This window comes from Cygnus atratus, chromosome 4 (genome assembly GCF_013377495.2).
Source record: "Cygnus atratus isolate AKBS03 ecotype Queensland, Australia chromosome 4, CAtr_DNAZoo_HiC_assembly, whole genome shotgun sequence".
In the NCBI taxonomy this organism is placed as follows: Eukaryota; Metazoa; Chordata; class Aves; order Anseriformes; family Anatidae; genus Cygnus; species Cygnus atratus.
The window spans coordinates 71,778,380-71,795,837 of record NC_066365.1 but is presented as its reverse complement, the minus strand read 5'-3'; the positions used below and the strand labels follow the sequence as shown (position 1 = coordinate 71,795,837).

The following is a 17,458-nucleotide window of genomic DNA, read 5'->3' as shown; positions in this document are numbered from 1 at the left end:
TCCCCTGGGCGTTAAGTGCCTTTTAGATACGTATATTCATCAGCAGTGCTTTAGCACCTCAAAATTAGGTGCAAAATTTATTTGGAATGTGGCTATACTGAAGCCAGTCATTTAGCACACTAAACATTCACTGCTTCTGAATTCCAGAAAACAAAACAAAACAAAATTATATCTTTACAAAGAAGTAAACTAAAAACAGAAGACCAAATTCCTTCTAGGACAGAATTACAACAGAGCGGGTCTCTGCACAAACAGCCACCATTGCATTGGGTGTGCTGTACCCCTCACTCCTTCGCACTGCCAAAAAATACATAATTGAGCAAAAATCTCATTTCTCTCCTTGCAGCCCAGTGAATGCCATGGTGGTGCGTCCTCAGCTGGGTTGCAGGGGAGATCGGCTATCCAGCTGCACATCACATCTGCCTGGGATGAGCATCGAAATACCACTAGGCCACAGTTTCATGCACAACTGTGTGCTAAAATGCAGTGGTAAAACTGTCCATGCAAAGAAAAATCACTGAGAAAGCTGGAGAGGGCCAAGAGAAGCTGTGAAATGGGGTGTCCCGCTTAAACATCTATTTGGAGCGGTGGGTCTACTTTCAACCATTTGGAAACATGACATTTCGAAGCCAGCTGGAAAGCCATGCCAATTTTGGAGTACTGAGAAAGACAGAACCTTAAACAACAGATTATTCTCTCTTTTGGATATATCCCTGGCTGGTGCGGGGTGGAGGGATGAGCGGCCTGTCCTCCTACCGGGAGGACAAACAGCACCATCTACTGCCCTCTAAACATTTATCCAAATCAGAACGTTATCAAATATAGTCCCCACTGAATCTTCTTCCTTGCAGCCTCTGCTCAGTGCAGAGCTGAACACAGTCCTCAGACAAGTTGTGAATTAGAAAGAAAAAGAGAAAACAATAAGAATAATAATAACAACAATAATAATACTGTCCTAGGCTGGTGCTGCTTGCACTGGTCCTGTCCAGCTAATTGCTGGGCTGCAATTATAATTCTGCTTTAACATTAATGTGATCTCACGTTATGTGATCTCACCTCTGCAGGGTGATGGTGGCCTTGCTGTACCCACGCTGCTGTCCCATGAAACAAACCCCTTTTTGGGGCAAAAGCAAGGAATATTTGGGGGAAATGTGCTTTTCCTTACCTCTGGGGACACACACCAGCGAGGCAGGCTGACTAAACGGAGGGGATTTAAGCCCTGAAGAGGAAGGACCAGTGGTTTTGGGGGTGATTTAAGACAAAGAGAGGGTGGGCTGCGCTTGGGGATGTTTTGGGGGGTGTTTTGGGTACAGGTGTGAGGACAAGACCCCAGGACGAAGCCTGCAGTAGCCGTTCGGAGGCTGCGGGCGCTGAGGGGAGGCGGAGGCCGGGGCAGGCTGGGCCGGGCCCCGCGGGGGGCGAGGATGAAGCCGGGGTGGGCCAAAGGAGGAGCCCGCTGAGGTGTCTCGGCCCTCAGGGCTCGGTCAAGGCGGCCCTGCCGGCGGAGCCGTGCCCGTTAAGGGGCTCTGAGGGGACATGGCGGCTGAGGGGGGCCGGGGCCGGGACCGGGACGCGGCCCCACAGCCCCAGCTCGGCCGTGGAGGTGAGTGGCCCCAGGGCGAGGGAGAGGGAGAGGGAGGAGAAGGGTTTGTAATACGTTTGAACTGAAATAGTTGGATGGTTTGTAGTACATTTACACTACTGTGGTGGTGGAAGTGGCAGGAACACGGCTGTGCTGTTCCCTCTGTGAAATAAAGAGTGTTGGTGCGATGCCAGTATTGAAAAGTAATAGGAATGTGAAACCAAAGGCAGAAATTAATAAGGAGCAAAATGCAACGAGAGATGGTGTCCTACATGTGTGAGGAGCAGGTAGGATATCTAATATAGGTCGAAACTCTTTGATTCTGAGCTCTTGAAAGGTAGCCATACATTTAATTCTTTGGTGCAAAGTGGCTTTCCTCTTTGCTTCATAAACTAATGTCATACTTCTGGGATAGTAAGATGTCAAACGGATTACTTTTATATACCAGACCTGTGACACAGAGCTCTGAAAATCAATCTTACTGTTGTGGCTGAGGAGGGATAGGAACTTTCCACGTCTTCTCCTTCCCAGATATAATCCGTCCTGTGAGATATCATCCTGCTAAAAAGCTAGCAAGTGGCTAAAAACAGCGTTGAACTTCCAGGAATGCCAAACCATTCATAATGGGTATAAAATATTCATATGTTGAAAGGCTTTGGTTCATGTTTTTATAGTCATTGGCTGGTCTGTTTTATGGGTTTTTGTTTGGTTGGTATTTCTTGGTTGATTTTGTTTTTGTATTTTTTTAAAAAAAAGCTAGCTACAAACTTAGCAATGCATAAACACGGTCTTTTGTTAAATATGTAAAACGTCTACTAACAGCGGATTTCCCCATTGTCAGTTAAATTTAGTAGTAGTCTGTTAAACAGAAATAACTCCAGAGGAATTAATCACTTGTAGCTGTTTGGCTGTTTAGAGAAACTGACAACTATTTTAAGCAGTCAGCTTTCTGGGGGAGAAAAAAGCAACGTAATTACATATACTCCTCAAAGGAATATACTTGGGGCAAGTTATGAATACACTCTTGTTATGTTTAGGTTTGAATTCCATTTTCAGGGAATTTCAAGGGATTTTAAGGGTCCTGAGGGTAGTGTTTCTTAGCTCCTCACTGGTTAGAGGCAGCTCACACCCTGACTTTTAGTATACAAAAGGCACAAGGCTTGTTGTTAGCCAGACACAGCAGGGATTGCTGGTTATATGGTCAGTTCATGTCTGGGCTAAGCAGAGCAATGTAAGTGGATGTTACTGATAATTGCTGGTTTGATAGCTTGTTGAGGGAGGGAGGGTAGGTATCCTTTTCTTAAATACGAAATTAGCAATAAGTTTTAAATAAAGTTTATTTCTGTATTTAAATAAAACACAGAAATAAACTTTCTGAGGCAGCAGTTCTTGCTGATTTCTTCACATACACACATCTTTTAATATGTAGTTTTGGTTTGGTGGCTTGTTTTATCTTAAGGGGTTTGTTTTGGCTTAGTAGCAACCAGATAATAACACTTTGTACCTGTAAGAGTGTAGTTATGTAGTTTACAAACACATTTCCTTTTTCAAGACTCAGTATGCGGCACATGCTTGCGTTCTAAATTACTAATTTTCCTATCTCCCTCCTTTTTTATTTTGCACATCTCCATCCTCCACCTACCGGAGGAGAAATAAAACGAATTGGGTACCGATTCACGTCTCATGTTTCTCACCCAGCATTCCACGATTCCTCTTAAATAACGCTGGGACTAGGCTGAGAAATAACATTACACAAACTGCTACCTCTTATACAATCTCATGGGAGCATTTATTTGTCAGAAGAGAACCTGGCTGAAGGGTAGGTAACTTGTCTAAACCTGCCTCAGAGCATTTACAAAGTGGGGGGTCAGGGCTGTATTTTTTATGTGTCCTTAAGACCCAAGGAGTGGATAGGGAAATGGTTCTGTTATTGTAAGGAAATAAGTTAATGACTGGCAAGGAAACTAGCAACTTATCCTGCTGTATTTAAGAAGTCTAATGCATTAAGTCTGCTTTTAAAAGGAACCAGCCTCCCCCCATAGACTTTAATGAGCTTTCTGTTGAACCCTTATTAATGTTTTGACTGTCTCTCAAAAAGTACAGCTGGATTTAAATATGTCCATAGAGACTTAAAAATAAAATAAATCAAAGATATACTTTCTGAAATCCTGAGCAACTTATTGTAGTACAAGTCAGTTGATACTTTTAAAAAAAAAAAAAAAGGCAACTTTTTTGTGTTAAAAGCAGAATAGCTGATTTCAACATGCTTCAGCTGTGAGATGCTGATCTGCCTCCCCTGGGTGTGATAGGAGGTGGGGAGCAGAGGTCAGAGACAGGGTAGTGGATGGAAGTGGGCCAAGAGGGAGAAAAATGAAGAGAAGCAAGGAGCTGTGTTGCAAGAAGTGGACACCTCCACTTTATTAGTAGCGATTGATATATTGTATTTCCATCTTAATGCTGTAAAACGTTTTCTATTTCCTTCAGAGCACTGCTTTCCAGAGCTGACAAAGCGTCTCGTTACCATTTACCCTGGGCAAAAGGGTGAGCATTGTGTTTCCCATCAGTTGTAAGCTCCTTCGGTTGTGTGTCAGGGCAGATCGTGGATCCATCTGGCCATAAAAGGCTTTTAGCACTGTTTTGATTCAGTTTCAGAAAGTTTGGGCAATGCTAACTCTAACTGCTTGGTTTGGTGGTGATGTATGCTCCAAAGGCCTGTGCTTGTGTGCAGTCTTAGGCAAATCTGTGATAGCATGCAGATATGAAATATAGAAATCTGCAATAACACCTTTGAAGACATGTAAATGTTTGGAGGATGTCTTGTTATGGTATTCTGTGGAAATAAAAAGTCAGTCTTGCAGTTTGGGTGATGAATCTAGTTTATGAAATGTGCTGGAAGTTCAGTTCTACAGCGTTCATTTTCAAACAGCAGAATCCAGTCTGGTATTTCTTTGTTTTACAATCACATGAGCTTTGAAAGGGGAAAAAATCATACAGAAAGATATTCAGGGACTAAACTCACTTGAGAAAATTAACATTTAGTACTACAGTATTGCTTCCTTGGAGAAATGCCTTTACCTAGCTGCAGAAATAGAGATCAGTTTGGTTCACCCTCCCCTTCTCATCCAGGAATCCAGTTCTGTAATGCCACACCTGAGTGTACTTGATAACGGTTTTAAAGTCCGTTATCTTTGCCTGCCCTTTCCGAGCTGGGTGTCTGTGGATATCTGTTCTGGGTAATTTCTAAGATTGCTTTCTGATTCCCACCGTGTAGTGGCTACGTCTGCCTGCTGTACCATGACCAAAAGCGGCTGGATGTCAGTGATGCAGCAGTGTCCTGCTGTTCCTGCTTGTGGAGCAAAGCAAGGTAGTGCAGTGTGGTTTAAACAAGCCAGGTTTACTTTGCAGCTGGGAAGGATCCAGCATGCCCAGTCAGTTACTCTGCTGATGCTGACGGGTGGCAGCTTGATAAGATGTGCTCGCCCCATTGCTTGTGCCAGCGCAGAGTATGCCTTGGAGACAGCCCTGTGAAAGGGCTTGTAAAATGAGAAAACAACGCCAGTCAATATTTCTCTCTTGAGGACTTGCTACTGTTGAACTTGATTCATGTATATCTATTTATTTCTCATTAAGATGCTATCTTTGCTGTTGGCATTTGAGGGCAGAACTTGGCTATGTCATTTTCCAAGTTGAATACCTTGAAATTGAAACTTGGTGCCTTTGCCTTTAGGGATTTGTCTAGCTTGTACTTTTTCCTTACTACATTATTTTTCCTTCTGTATTCTCTACCCTCAAGAACTGAGAAAGAAAAATTAATGTTACACGGAGGCTGGGTGCGTTTCCTTTTTAATCAAGTGGTAGAAAATCTGAGGTTGAACAGGCTGTCTTTTAAATTGCCTGGCTTCTGATATTTTAATTAGTTTTAGTATTACCAACTTTATATTGCCCAGAGGGATGACATTATTTCCCCTGCCTTTCCTACATGGTACACCACAAAAACTCCTGTAAAATTTACCTAGCAAGAGTAAGAAAACAGATAACAAAGGTTTAAAATTAGAAAAAGACAAGCATCCTGGAACTTCTTACAAGTGGTAAAAATAGACAAATGCAATCGTGTTAAAAATGCCCCCAAGCCTTCTCACATCAGGGATTTAATACGTTTCTTCAGTGGCACAACAATTCAACATGATTAAAAAATAAAAATTAAAAAAAATATGCTGGATGTGCTTCTAAGGTAGTAAATGGGAATTGAGAAGTGGTAAGCGAGTATCTGGCTTTCAGTTCAGACAGTGGCTCAGTCTGATTTCTTATTATTAGGCAGCTTGTTTGGTGCCAGATTTCCAAAAGCCACCTCTATTTATTTATTTGAATCGATATTGAGCACCTGCACTCCCATTGCCTTCTCAGTACCAGTGTTTCAGTATTTGAATGCTAAAACAGTCATGTAGAGCATGTTTTAGGAATGCGTTCTTCATTCCCTACGGATATAGGCTGGGTTTATTCTCTGCATTTAAAAAACAGCATGAAATAGATCTCTGGAGATCTCCGAATGCCAATTAACAGCTGAGTCCTCGTTTCTGTAGATAACCAGATCTTATGTTCATTTTCTTAATCTCATCCTTAGGTCTCAAATGAACTGTGCGCGCTGCAGTCATGCAGCGTGGTTTCAGACAGTCATCCAGAAGTGTCAATACCTGTATGCGTTTTTAAATCCATGCCATTAACGGAGCGATTTGGGTGCATGGGGAGATAGCAGTGGGATAAGAAGCAGCCTTAGTATTCATTTGGTACGTGGTGGTGTTTAGGTCAGAGCTGCACGACGTTGCAAATCCAGTGATCATATACTTGTTTTATGGGTTATTGAAGAAGGCAGCTTTCTCGTGCTCCTCTGGGATCAGGAGCGCGTAGCACTGCAGGCGTTAGGGAGCCCAGGAAGGGAATGGTTTGGATATTTTTGTGGAGGTATCACCTACCTAAGGTAACCTGCAGGGTGCCTGGAAAAGAATCTAGACCTGAAACAGGCTGGGATTCCTGCTGTGGTGGTAAAATTATTAACGTTCAAGATTTGAGAGGTCTGGCTAAGAAGGTTATGCTAACTAAAAGAACATTCCTTTCGGCTTAAAGCTGGCAGGCCGTGATTTTTTTCCAGCTCCCACTTCTACCCCCACTTCTGAGCTAAGATAACACTGGGTGTGCCGCTCCTCCAGGAGCCATCTCTCCGTATCCTCAGCTGTGGCAACTAACAGGCTGCTGAAGGAGTCCATCCCCAGAGATGGATATCTGGCTTTGTTATTTCTCACTTTTTTTCTTTGCTCTGAAACAGGGTATAAGTCAGGTCCATGTGATCAGGTGGGAGAAATCCCCATCTGAATGTTCTCTTGCTCCGGTCATAGTTAACAAAGCTTCTGTCTGACCCGTATTAAATTGTACTTGTGTTATTGCATGCTTGGAGTCCCTATATTCTATGGCAATATGCACTAAAAATGGGGTCTAATCCTTCCTAGACACCTGCAAATCAAGAACTGAACTCTGGTTTTCAGCCCTGTGGAGTGCTTCATGCTTTGCAGGAGCACGGCGTTACATCTGTGAGGGTTTGGGGGGATCTTTGCGCTCGCATTACTGGGAGCTGGCAAGCATATGAGGTTATTTGGTTGTGTTAGAGTCCCTCGCAAAGCTCTTCTTGGTATTTCAGTGGGATCAGATTTATCCTTTGACTGCCAGAAACTCCTGTACGTGAAACTTCATGTTGTGCATCCTTTTAGTTGCACCAGCTGCTGTTCATGTTTGCAGTTGTAGCACGTCTTTTCTGAGATGCCCGTGAACTTCACAAAGCTTGAAGTCTCACGGCATGTCTGTGGCAGGAGTGTGTACCGCAGATCTCATACCAGAGCTGAGAAAACTGGGGCAAGGACAGGCTGTAAGACGTACAAAGAATGACATGAACCAACAATGCCATTAACATGAAAATAAGAGGGAAAAAAATACCCTAGAAGCTACGTTATTACTGCTGGTTGATTTTATCATGTGGCATGATGGTTTATATCTTGCATTTTTAAAAACGTCATATTTCTAAAACATTTTTCCATATCCTTTTATTAAGGAGCAGTCCCTTTGTGACAAACAGCAGTTGGTCTGCTTTGCAGCAGAACTGTCTTTTTTAATGGCCAAAAGCTTGTTCAAACAATTACTCTTAATTTGTGATGCCAGTAGCTTTATTTAAACGTTTTGGGGGCGTCGAAATGATGAGGTCAAACAGCAGTCCTGCAAGGCTGCTGCTTTTGATTAAATCTCTGAAAAGTTTGTGATAGCGTGGTTGCGAACTGTAAGGTAAGCTGGTTTTTAAGTTTCTCTTCATTGCCAGGAAAGACGTCTTGTGAATCTGAAGGCTGAAGACCTCAAGTTTGTGAGAAAAATCTCAAATAATTTCCTTCGGTCAGGATCTTCTGTGAAGCTGTTTTATTCGCGATTGCAGTGGCGGGCATCCTGCCAGTTAGGAGCGCATTGTAGGAAACAAATCATAACCTTTTATTCCCTATTACCCAACACCTGATCACCTCCTGTTTCCTCATGGCTGAGTACTACAGGTTCACAAGCTACTCGACGCTCCTCTGTACCATATATGTACAATTTTTCTTTTTTTTTCAACCCTTTAATTTCTCCCTTTTCCCTTTTTTCCCCCTTTTCGTATGTTTTGAGAACCTGTGATCTTTGTTTTACTGTTTCCACACTGCTCATCCTGTTTTTCTCAAGCTTCTGCCTTATTTTGGAACAGTGAGGCCTTCTACTCTCCGCTTATCTACTGAGCATTTGTCCTTGTTATGACTGCACAGCTACCTTGGAATACAGAAAATTAGTTCTCTGCTGCAGAAACACAACGTGGTTTCTCACGAGTCCAACTTACTATTCCTAGAACCAGTTGCTCGCAGGCAGCGGTAGCATAAATCTCCCCGTGCTCTGTCATTTTTGAGTGTCACAAATGGTCTTGAGGCACCGTGAAAAGCAGAAAGGGCAGGCTTGTTCCTGACCCTTCCCTGGAAGTGAGCAGAGGAGCCTCGTTTAGCCAAGAGGGCCGCAGATGTGCGAGGTCCCCGTTGGGAAGTGGACTGCAGTTGCCCAGGTCAGGCTGAAGACCATTTTCATCTTGCAGCCTGGTTGGGGTTTCAGCGGGAGGCACGCTGATTTATTCCTGAATTTGCCTCCGTGCCATTCGTTATAAGACTGCGAAGAAATACATGATGCAGGGCGAATAAATTTACCCAAAAGTCAGCTAACTCTACGGAAAACAATAAGGAAAAGGGTGCGTTCATATGGTTTTCATGTGGTTCGAGTCCGAAATTACCAGGTCGTGGTTTTTAAAAGTGGATCAGAGGTGCCAGGTAGCTGTGCTTGAGGCTGGCATCGCGGGCAGCTGCTGTCTCCTCCTGGTGGATCAGGACGCTCTGCGAGCAGATCATCCCACAGCTTGCCATCGCTAGCTAGCTACAGGACACACTGCTTTTTCATATTCCCTTGGACCATAGCAAGTGGCCAAAAGAACGATATTTAAAAATAATGGTGGAGTCTGAATGTCTTTATGGGTTTCTAGATGCCTTTTGGCTCTGAGCCTTGAGACTACAGGGAGCATTGCTTTCCTATCCCCCAGTCTCTCCAGGCTTTGTGCAAAGCACAGAAAGCAAACTGCTCCGCGTGTGGTTTCCAGGATGGAAGGACGGTATCGTCTGCTGGATAAATGTGGAGAGGTAAAGCTCAGTTAGGACATCGTGGTACTTTCCACAATATTTTCCTTTTGTATTGGCAAGGGCTTGGGGGTGTAGGGGTGTTTGTGAGCAGAGCCCAGCAGCTGCCCCATGTCAGAGCAGAGCTGGCTCCAGCTGCTCCAAAAGGGACCTGCTGCTGGCCAGAGCCAAGCCCATCAGTGGTTCCTCTGCAATAACGTATTTAAGAAAGGATTTTAAAAGGCACAGCAGCTGGGAGAGAAAACATGAAAGGAGCAGCCCTGCAGCCCCCAAGGTCAGTGCAGCAGGAGGGCAGGAGGGGCTCCAGGCACGCAGCACAAGTTCCCCTGCGGCCTGTGGAGAGGCCCCTGGTGGAGCAGGCTGTCCCCCTGCAGCCCACGGGTCTGACATGGAGCAGATCTCCACGCTGCAGCCCATGGAGGAGCCCCCGGTGGAGCAGGTGGATGTGGCCTGGAGGAGGCTGCGGCCCGTGGAGAGCCCCCTCAGGAGCAGGCCCCGGGCCAGAGCTGCAGCCCATGGAGAGGAGCCCACGCAGGAGCAGGAGGTCTGGGGGGAGCTGCCCACCCGTGGGGGACCCGTGCTGGAGCAGTTTGCTCCTGGGGGATGGACCCCGTGGTACGGAGCCATGTGGGAGCAGCTCTTGAAGAGCTCACCCCATGGGAAGGAGCCAAGGCCAACCCGCCATGGTCCTGTAACCTCTATTTCACTTAAAGAGCATGGTCTCCTTAAACTGTCTAGTTGTGTGGCTTCCTTTACATTTGCTTTAAAGTGGTTTAATTTTGGCTTATTTTTAAGGGCAGGGCATGCCAACAAGTGAAATTCCAGCATCATTATATTTAAAGTGCAACCCGCTGGGGATGAGAAAGAAACAGGTAGCCTTAGAGGCTGGCAGCACAGAAAAGGATTTGGCCGTATAGCAGCAGGGGTAAGCTCACTCCCTGAGAGCACGGCCTGCCCCTGCCAGGGAACTGTTGGAAGCAATATGAGTTAAGCCGGTGCCCCTGATGAATTAAAACCTCATTAAGAGGAGAAAGGATGGGGTGGTGCTGTAGCTTTATCTTCACGAGGGTTTTGCCTACACAGCTGTGTTCGTATGAAGAGTGTTTTAATGCTCTTGATTGACCTGATCACTGCTTTTAAGTGCTGATGAGGGCGTCCCCCCAGATCAAATGTGGCTTCACATAAAATTATTCAGGATTACCATTAAGTCTGGGCCAATCTCAGTAGGAATTGAAGTGTGTACATGCCATGAGTTAAGGGGGAACAGGGCAAGAAAATCAAAACAAACAATTGGAGCAGTTTTGTTCCATATAACTTAAGAAAATAAATGGTTTATGTGGCACAGGTACAACCTTCGGAAGCTTCTGATACCTCCTGGCCTTTCTCATGTACTGAGCTGCTCCCAGATTTTCTTTACATCTCTTCTTTAAACAGTATTCCCATATTTAAGTAACTGCGTGACCTAGTCCAGCTAAAAACATCACCTTAGGCCATTAGTCTCGTTATTTCTGACAATATGCCCTATCTGAAGTGAACTGAAAACCCGATCAAGAGGCTCTATTTTCCTTCTTTCTAAAGTCCAGGTACACTTACAGTAATACTTAAGTCTGTGAGAGCAATACCTCTGTAAGCAGGAAGGTTTGGGTGGCTCTGCAGCATCGCTTTGAAGCCACAACAAGGCACGGTGTGATTGAGTGGATGAACGCTGGTTCCCTCGTCTTCTGCTGCACGTGAATATTCAAGTGGTCGGTAATTTGAGTAAGCAAAGACATACAAATATATCTTGTCCTGTCTACTGACTGTTGGTTTTTGTTTTTTGCTCTGTGTTTAGAAGATGTTTTAGATGAGGCAACGAGGAAGGACCTGTTCACCGACACATTCTGTAAGGTTTGCAGGGCAGTGCTGCAGTCTGAGTCCCAAACGATGTCCCACTATGAGGTAGGCTGGAAGGGAGGACTTCTCCCAGCAAGCACTGGGGTTTTGGTTTCTTCGGGGTTTCTGTATGGTGTTATAAAAAGATACTTAAGGCTCTTTATAGTCTTTCTTAAAGTTTATGCTAGGCTTAGCCGTTAGCCAGGTTTAAATGTTGTGTTACTGAAGGGCAGTCATCTGCATATTGCAGGACAATTACAGAAGGAATTGAGCAGGTTTGGGCAATGCTGTGTATGGGATTGACACAGATCTACACCGCATGAGCCCAGAACATACGTACAGCATGGGGCAGCGCTAACTAGAGAGGAGTTCATTACCCTTCACCCAGAGGGGGGACACATGCTGCTCTGTCCGCAGGTGTCTGCGTGAGGCAGGTTGTATGAATCATGCTGAAGGAGTTTCCTGCAACAAGTGTGTACCTTGGGATATTGCTGTCAACGTAGGAAATTGATCTTTATTTTGAAACTTGATATTGACAGTTTGCAGGCACAGACATTTCTATTTTTTTGCCACAGTCAGTTCACAGTGTCAGTTGCTCTCAGGGGTCTTTCTTGTTATTCGTGTTATTAATTAAGATTCAGGTCTTGCAAGATGTAGTATTTCCTTGCTTTGATTTATGTTAAGCAGCACTTGTACTGTCAGAACTTCAGAGTCCAGACTCTCAGTTTGAGTCTCTCTTTCTTGGATCCAAATCCAATTGAGGATAAAAGATGCAATTGCAAAGTTACCTGACTTCACCATTGCAAAATGAATCGAGATGGAAGTAACTGACTCTTTCTCCTCAGTTCTCTTTGTGTTGTCTAGCCAGCTGTGATAGGACCTCTTTGTCTGTGATAATATTGATATGATATCCTGTGTAGCTCCTCAGAATCCTTAACAGCCACTTGGAAGGCATCGGATTAGAAAAGACAAGCCACTTGTTTGACTTTGTGTGTTACCAGTGTGTAGCATGGCATGTGGGTAAGTATGTTATAAGTGCAGGAGTCCAAAGGTGGTTATGCACTGAGAAAGCATTTAAGAATTAAAAAATAATCACAGACAAGGGAAATATACATAATAAGGGATTTTAGATTACTGGACTAATAAATCCACAGTAGAAATCTCCATAGACTTGCTCAAAGCTGGAGATTGTCACCTTCTCCAGGGAAACCTGTTTCTCTCCACAGACTGTACAGGGAGACTAGACTTCTTTAAGAAGGTAAATTAGGTCATGCTGCCCGTCAGTCCTCTGTGCCGCCACTCAGGGTGGCCTTGATGTCAAACCCACCAGGTTTAGTGTTAAAGGAGCACAGCAGACCTGCTCTGTGACGTGGACACGTTCCCTTCCATACCTGTTCTAGTGTCCATGTTTGTAGGAGGGTGTGTAAGGATTTTTGGTTCCCCAGTGAGTTGAGAGTAGGTGACTCTGAGGGCTGCCTGAGGCAAAATGTTAGGAGTAATGCTAAATACTGTATTACTGATTAAAGAACGGTGTTGTTACATGAGCTGGCCTTTGTCTGGTTGTGGCTCTGCTTTATGCAAATGCAGTTTGGCAAGTGTTGAAGGCAATTTTGGATGAATGAAATCCCAGTCGCTGGATATACCGCTGCTTGGCCCCTTGTTAATGAAACAGGAATAATTCCAATCTCTTCTCAGAGCAAAAAGCATGCTCGGGAAGTTTGTCTTTACACCCAAACGCACGCTGAGAAGGATGAGAGGCAGGAGAATGGCAAAAAGAAGAAAACAAACTATATTAATTTTCAGGTGACTATTCCTCTGTGGCTAACTAAACTGTTTTCTTGTCCTTCGGTAAGTGCTTATGACTGAGCTTGCCCTTGCCTGTTTTCAGGTGGATGGGAGCGGTGAAGCAGATAAAAACAAATACTGCAGTCTCTGCAACATGATTTTTTCCTCCCCAATTACTGCGTTGTCTCACTACTTGGGAAAGATCCACGCTAAAAACCTGAAGCAAGCATCAAGAGACAAAGTCCTGATGGCAGCACAGAGCACGCAGTCTGTTTCTGGTAAGAACTAAATAATTTGCATTGCACGTGCTTTCCTGTTACTCTCTGAAGCAAATACAGAGGTGTCTTCCTACACCTGCATGTCTCTATGCCTTCTGTTCTGCCGAAGCCATGGAGCTGTGGTGTGGTAACTCCTTAGGTGGATAAACAAAGACACAACTCTGAATCTGGGGAACTTTTCTTTCAAACTCTTTATCTTTCTAGCTAAAGGCAAATATTTCTGATTTTTTTTATCGATTTTAAGCGTTTTAAGATGCTTACAGTTGCTCAAAATATTCACTGCAATCCAAACAAGATATTACTCTGATAAATTAATATGTTTAATTAAAAAAAAAAAAGTATTCCTCAAGCAACACTGAACTGGTGTTAGTCCTGTACAAGTTGCTGAACTCGCCCTCTGCAGGGTAAGTCTCTTCTTGGACTGTTTAAGGACCTTAGAGTGAGCAACTGTCAAACAGAGTTGATTAATACTGGTATCTAATGGTGGGGTTTCTGAATATTCCATGTGTTCCTTATCACACCATGCTCTTGTATCTTTGTAAGGACTTTGTAAGGTACTTTATAGGCTCTGGCAAGCAGTTCAGCCCCCAGCAGGCTGTTCTCCCTTCCAGCTCCATCGTTCTGCAGTTACCTATTTTGCTCAATGGAATTGGTTTAGCCCTTCCTTTGCTGTGCCATCAGCAGGTTTATCCTCTGCTTCCATCTCTCCAGCTTTACAGAAGCCATCAGCTGAGAAGCCCTTGCTGCCTTCAAAAGCTGAAGAGTTTGCATCAACCTCCAACAGAAGTTTAGAGTTAAATGATACAAAGTACTGCCAGCTCTGCTGTGCTCCCTTTGATAATCTGCTCTCGGCCCAGCAGCATTATGTTGGTAAGAAACACAGAAGAAACGTAGCACGGAAAAAAATAATGGAGGAGCTGGGAGACGAAGCTCTCCTTGCAGAATCCAGAACAAATGGTAAGCAGAAAGTGAGCAAATGGGGACAGCTTGAGTAGTTAGCTCTGATTTGTGCAAGGGGCTGCTCTGATTCATGCAAGGAAATGATAGTCTTCTCCTGTGCTGCAGAACAGATTAATTTCTTTCTTTCTGTTTAGTCAATGAAATGCTGGAGTTCTTTGTCTCGGACAACTTTAATTCTTATAATGTCTTCCCTTAATCTTTTGTTCACCAAACTGATTGCTGTAATTCCTTCAGTCTTCCCACATAAGGAAATTTGGTTCCTAAATGGTCATTATTCTCCAGCCTCCCATCAGGACAGTCTCCAGCTCTAGCACTGTGTCCAAGGCCCTGGTGTCGTACCAGTGCAACTTCCATTTATTTTAATGGGTCTTGTGTAACAGAACTGTTGATCGTCTGGTCTTGCGCAACAGAACTGTTGATCATTTAGTAAAGAATTCAGAATCCTACTTGATACTCAGAAGTCATTGTTTCAAGTCGTTGTTATTGTCATTCAATAAGTTATGCTATAATTTAAAGAAAATCGTGCATTTTGATGCAAAGCAACAACCCATTGGAATTAACACTGCATTTTGCTCTTGGGTTTGCATGGGGAAAACAGTTACTTGGTGTTCTTGTAATTATTTTGTTATTTTTATATACTTATGTCTATGAGTAACACAGCTTGAAGGAGAAGAGAATGTAAGAGTGTAAAATTGAGATATGTTGCAGCAGAGACTTTGTATCTGTCTGTAGGAGCTGATTATGGGAACAGCATGTTAGGACTCTTGCATGGGGGGGGATTGTGATGAGTTTTGCCTTTCATTTGCAGTCTTTCTAACCTACAGATTCCTTATCCTCTGTGGTTTGGCGTGGTCCTTACACGTGCCATGTTTGTAATATCATGCTTTCGTCTATAGAAGCGTACAAGTCCCACGTGCAAGGGAAGAAACACCAGATTAGGTAAGTCAGTAAGTCTTTTGTTACTCTTCCTCTGTAGATTCTACTTTCAAGTTTCTACTAAAGACTTTGCTTTCTTCAGTAGCCCAGCTGTCTGCTGTTAAGGGACTTCGACCAGTTATTGTGGTTTTTTGGTTTTGTTGTTCTTGTGGGCTTTTTGTTGTTGTTTTTTTTTTTTGTTATTGTTTTTGTTTTAATTGGGTTTTGGTTTATTGTCTTTAAGGGTCACTGTCTGTATTAAACATCATGCTTATGACTGATGTTCACTCTTGGAGCGCCTACAGCTGCATCTTCGATGGCAGCCCACAAAAAAGGTCCTGAACCTTGTGGTTTTCCCACTTATTTTACTATCCCCAAATATTTGCTTATCTGGGGACAGCAGCACCTATTTTGGCACAGCACCCTCAGTGCTTAGTCAGCCTAAAAGGAAATGGTCTGAATTTTAAGATTCCTGTTGACAGAGCAAATAGACCTTGATCCTGAAAAGTGCCAGGTCTCTATTGACTCTGTGGCCTTAAAGGTTCATCAGCATGCATCTTACATTTGGCATAAGATAATTTATGGGATGGATGATAGTTCTTACTTTCCCTTTAACCTGGAAAAGGCACCGTAGCCTGTGTTAATTGCAGAATGGATATTGTGGTGATTTAAGATGTACCTTTTTTGAGATTGCTGTGCAAGTAGGCCAAATATCAAAATTATTTTCATGTTAGCCATACTGATAAGACATTTTAATTGAAGGTGCAATAATAATATAACCACAATAGTGGGACTGAATCTGTTCCCTGTAATTTCAGCTGATTTGGAAATATGATCATATGTAAGAGGTTTCATGTAGGTACAGGGAGCAACACACTTGGAATATGTTCTTTTTGTAACGCTGGAAATATAAATAGTTTTATCGTGTGTGTCTTTCTGCCCTCATGACTTCTTTTTTAACTCATTAATATCGATCAATTTGCTTAGGATTTGTTAACTATGATTTTTCTATCCAATTTATGCAGAGCAACAAAGGTTGTCAGTCTTGTGGAGAATTCAAAGAAAACTTATGACTCCTTTCCAGATGAATTAACAGATTGCATTCAAGTTTCAAAAGCTAGAGGTCCAGAGCAAAGAACATATTTGAGAACAGCAGAAGAGGAAGAGTTTCAAAATAAAGATGCTGAAGGAAGAAGTGACCTTGGTGAGGTTGTATCTTCAACCTTTAAGTGTGAACAAAGCTGGCACTCCAACACTTTCTCAGAAACCCAGTCACCTACAAATACTGGGGAAAAGAGATCTCCCAGTTGGCCATCAGCTTGTGAGCATGCTCTGGAAAAGGCACCTAATTGTAACTGTAACGTGGGACACTGTATAGAAGAGCAAACATCTGAAGTGGCCACCATCAGGGAGAAAAGCTTTAGACTATCAGTTGCAGAATCTAAAGATTACTGCAAATTTGAGGTTGATGAAACTTTTACTAGCTGCTACAGAGAACAGAAACTTCAGATAAAACACAATGAGGAGGAAAAATACATTAGTGAAGAGCTGAAGTGTAAGAAAGAAGCCACAACACCAAAAAGGAAGGAAAATAGTGAAGATGCAGATTTTGGAAAAGAAAATGAGAGGCAAAAGCGAATTAAATTTGACATAGACTCGGTAAATGAGAAGAAATCAAAGCTTTATAAAGGCAAAAGTCTTAAAGAAAACCCTGCTGAGAAAGAGAGCAGAAAGCACAGAAAGGATAAACAGAAACCACAGACAAATGTCAAAACAGAAGAAGAGCTGCTTTGGGATGAATCTGTCTTTGGATACTGATAAAGGTTTTGTTTGGCTTTAAGAAGCTGATTCTGGTTATAGTTTCTCTAAAGCACTTTGTGCCGTGCTGTGGCTGTTTTGCTGTTTTTGTCTGCTTAAAAACAAAGGTTTTGTTCCCATCTGGAAGACAGGAAAAGCCAGTCTTATGACAGGCTTTTGGGTAGTAGGTATGCATCAATTGTTCATTGTTACATGTACACCAGCCATTGCAGTGATGTGAGCTTGAAAGTCTGTAATCTCTTCTGGAATATTCCTCAGATAAGGGTCAGTAGCTTACAGAATATTCTTGGAAATTCACCAGAATGTGTAGCTTTTTTGTCCTAATACTAATAGAGATTTATTTTTCCAGGAAAGTACATAAGGTCGACACGATAAGTAAGGGCATTATGGAGTTCCCAGCTACATCCGTAACATTTCACTGACAACTCTTAAAGAAGAACGTGAAAGGCTTTTGATTCCAGTTCTTATTTGCTACTGTTATTTTTTTTCCACACGTTTCTGAGAGTGAAAAAAGT

General features: G+C 43.2%; 1 protein-coding gene across 1 annotated transcript; it reads left to right on the top strand.

Annotated features, from left to right (window-relative positions):
• Positions 1-1,536: 1,536 nt before the first annotated feature.
• On the top strand, positions 1,537-16,943 carry KRCC1 (lysine rich coiled-coil 1). Its single transcript, XM_035547141.1, has 7 exons — positions 1,537-1,603; positions 11,147-11,253; positions 12,883-12,990; positions 13,076-13,250; positions 14,007-14,207; positions 15,035-15,145; positions 16,138-16,943. The coding sequence occupies exons 1-7, from the start codon at positions 1,537-1,539 to the stop codon at positions 16,941-16,943; spliced, it is 1,575 nt and encodes a 524-aa protein (XP_035403034.1).
• The last annotated feature ends 515 nt before the right edge of the window (positions 16,944-17,458 follow it).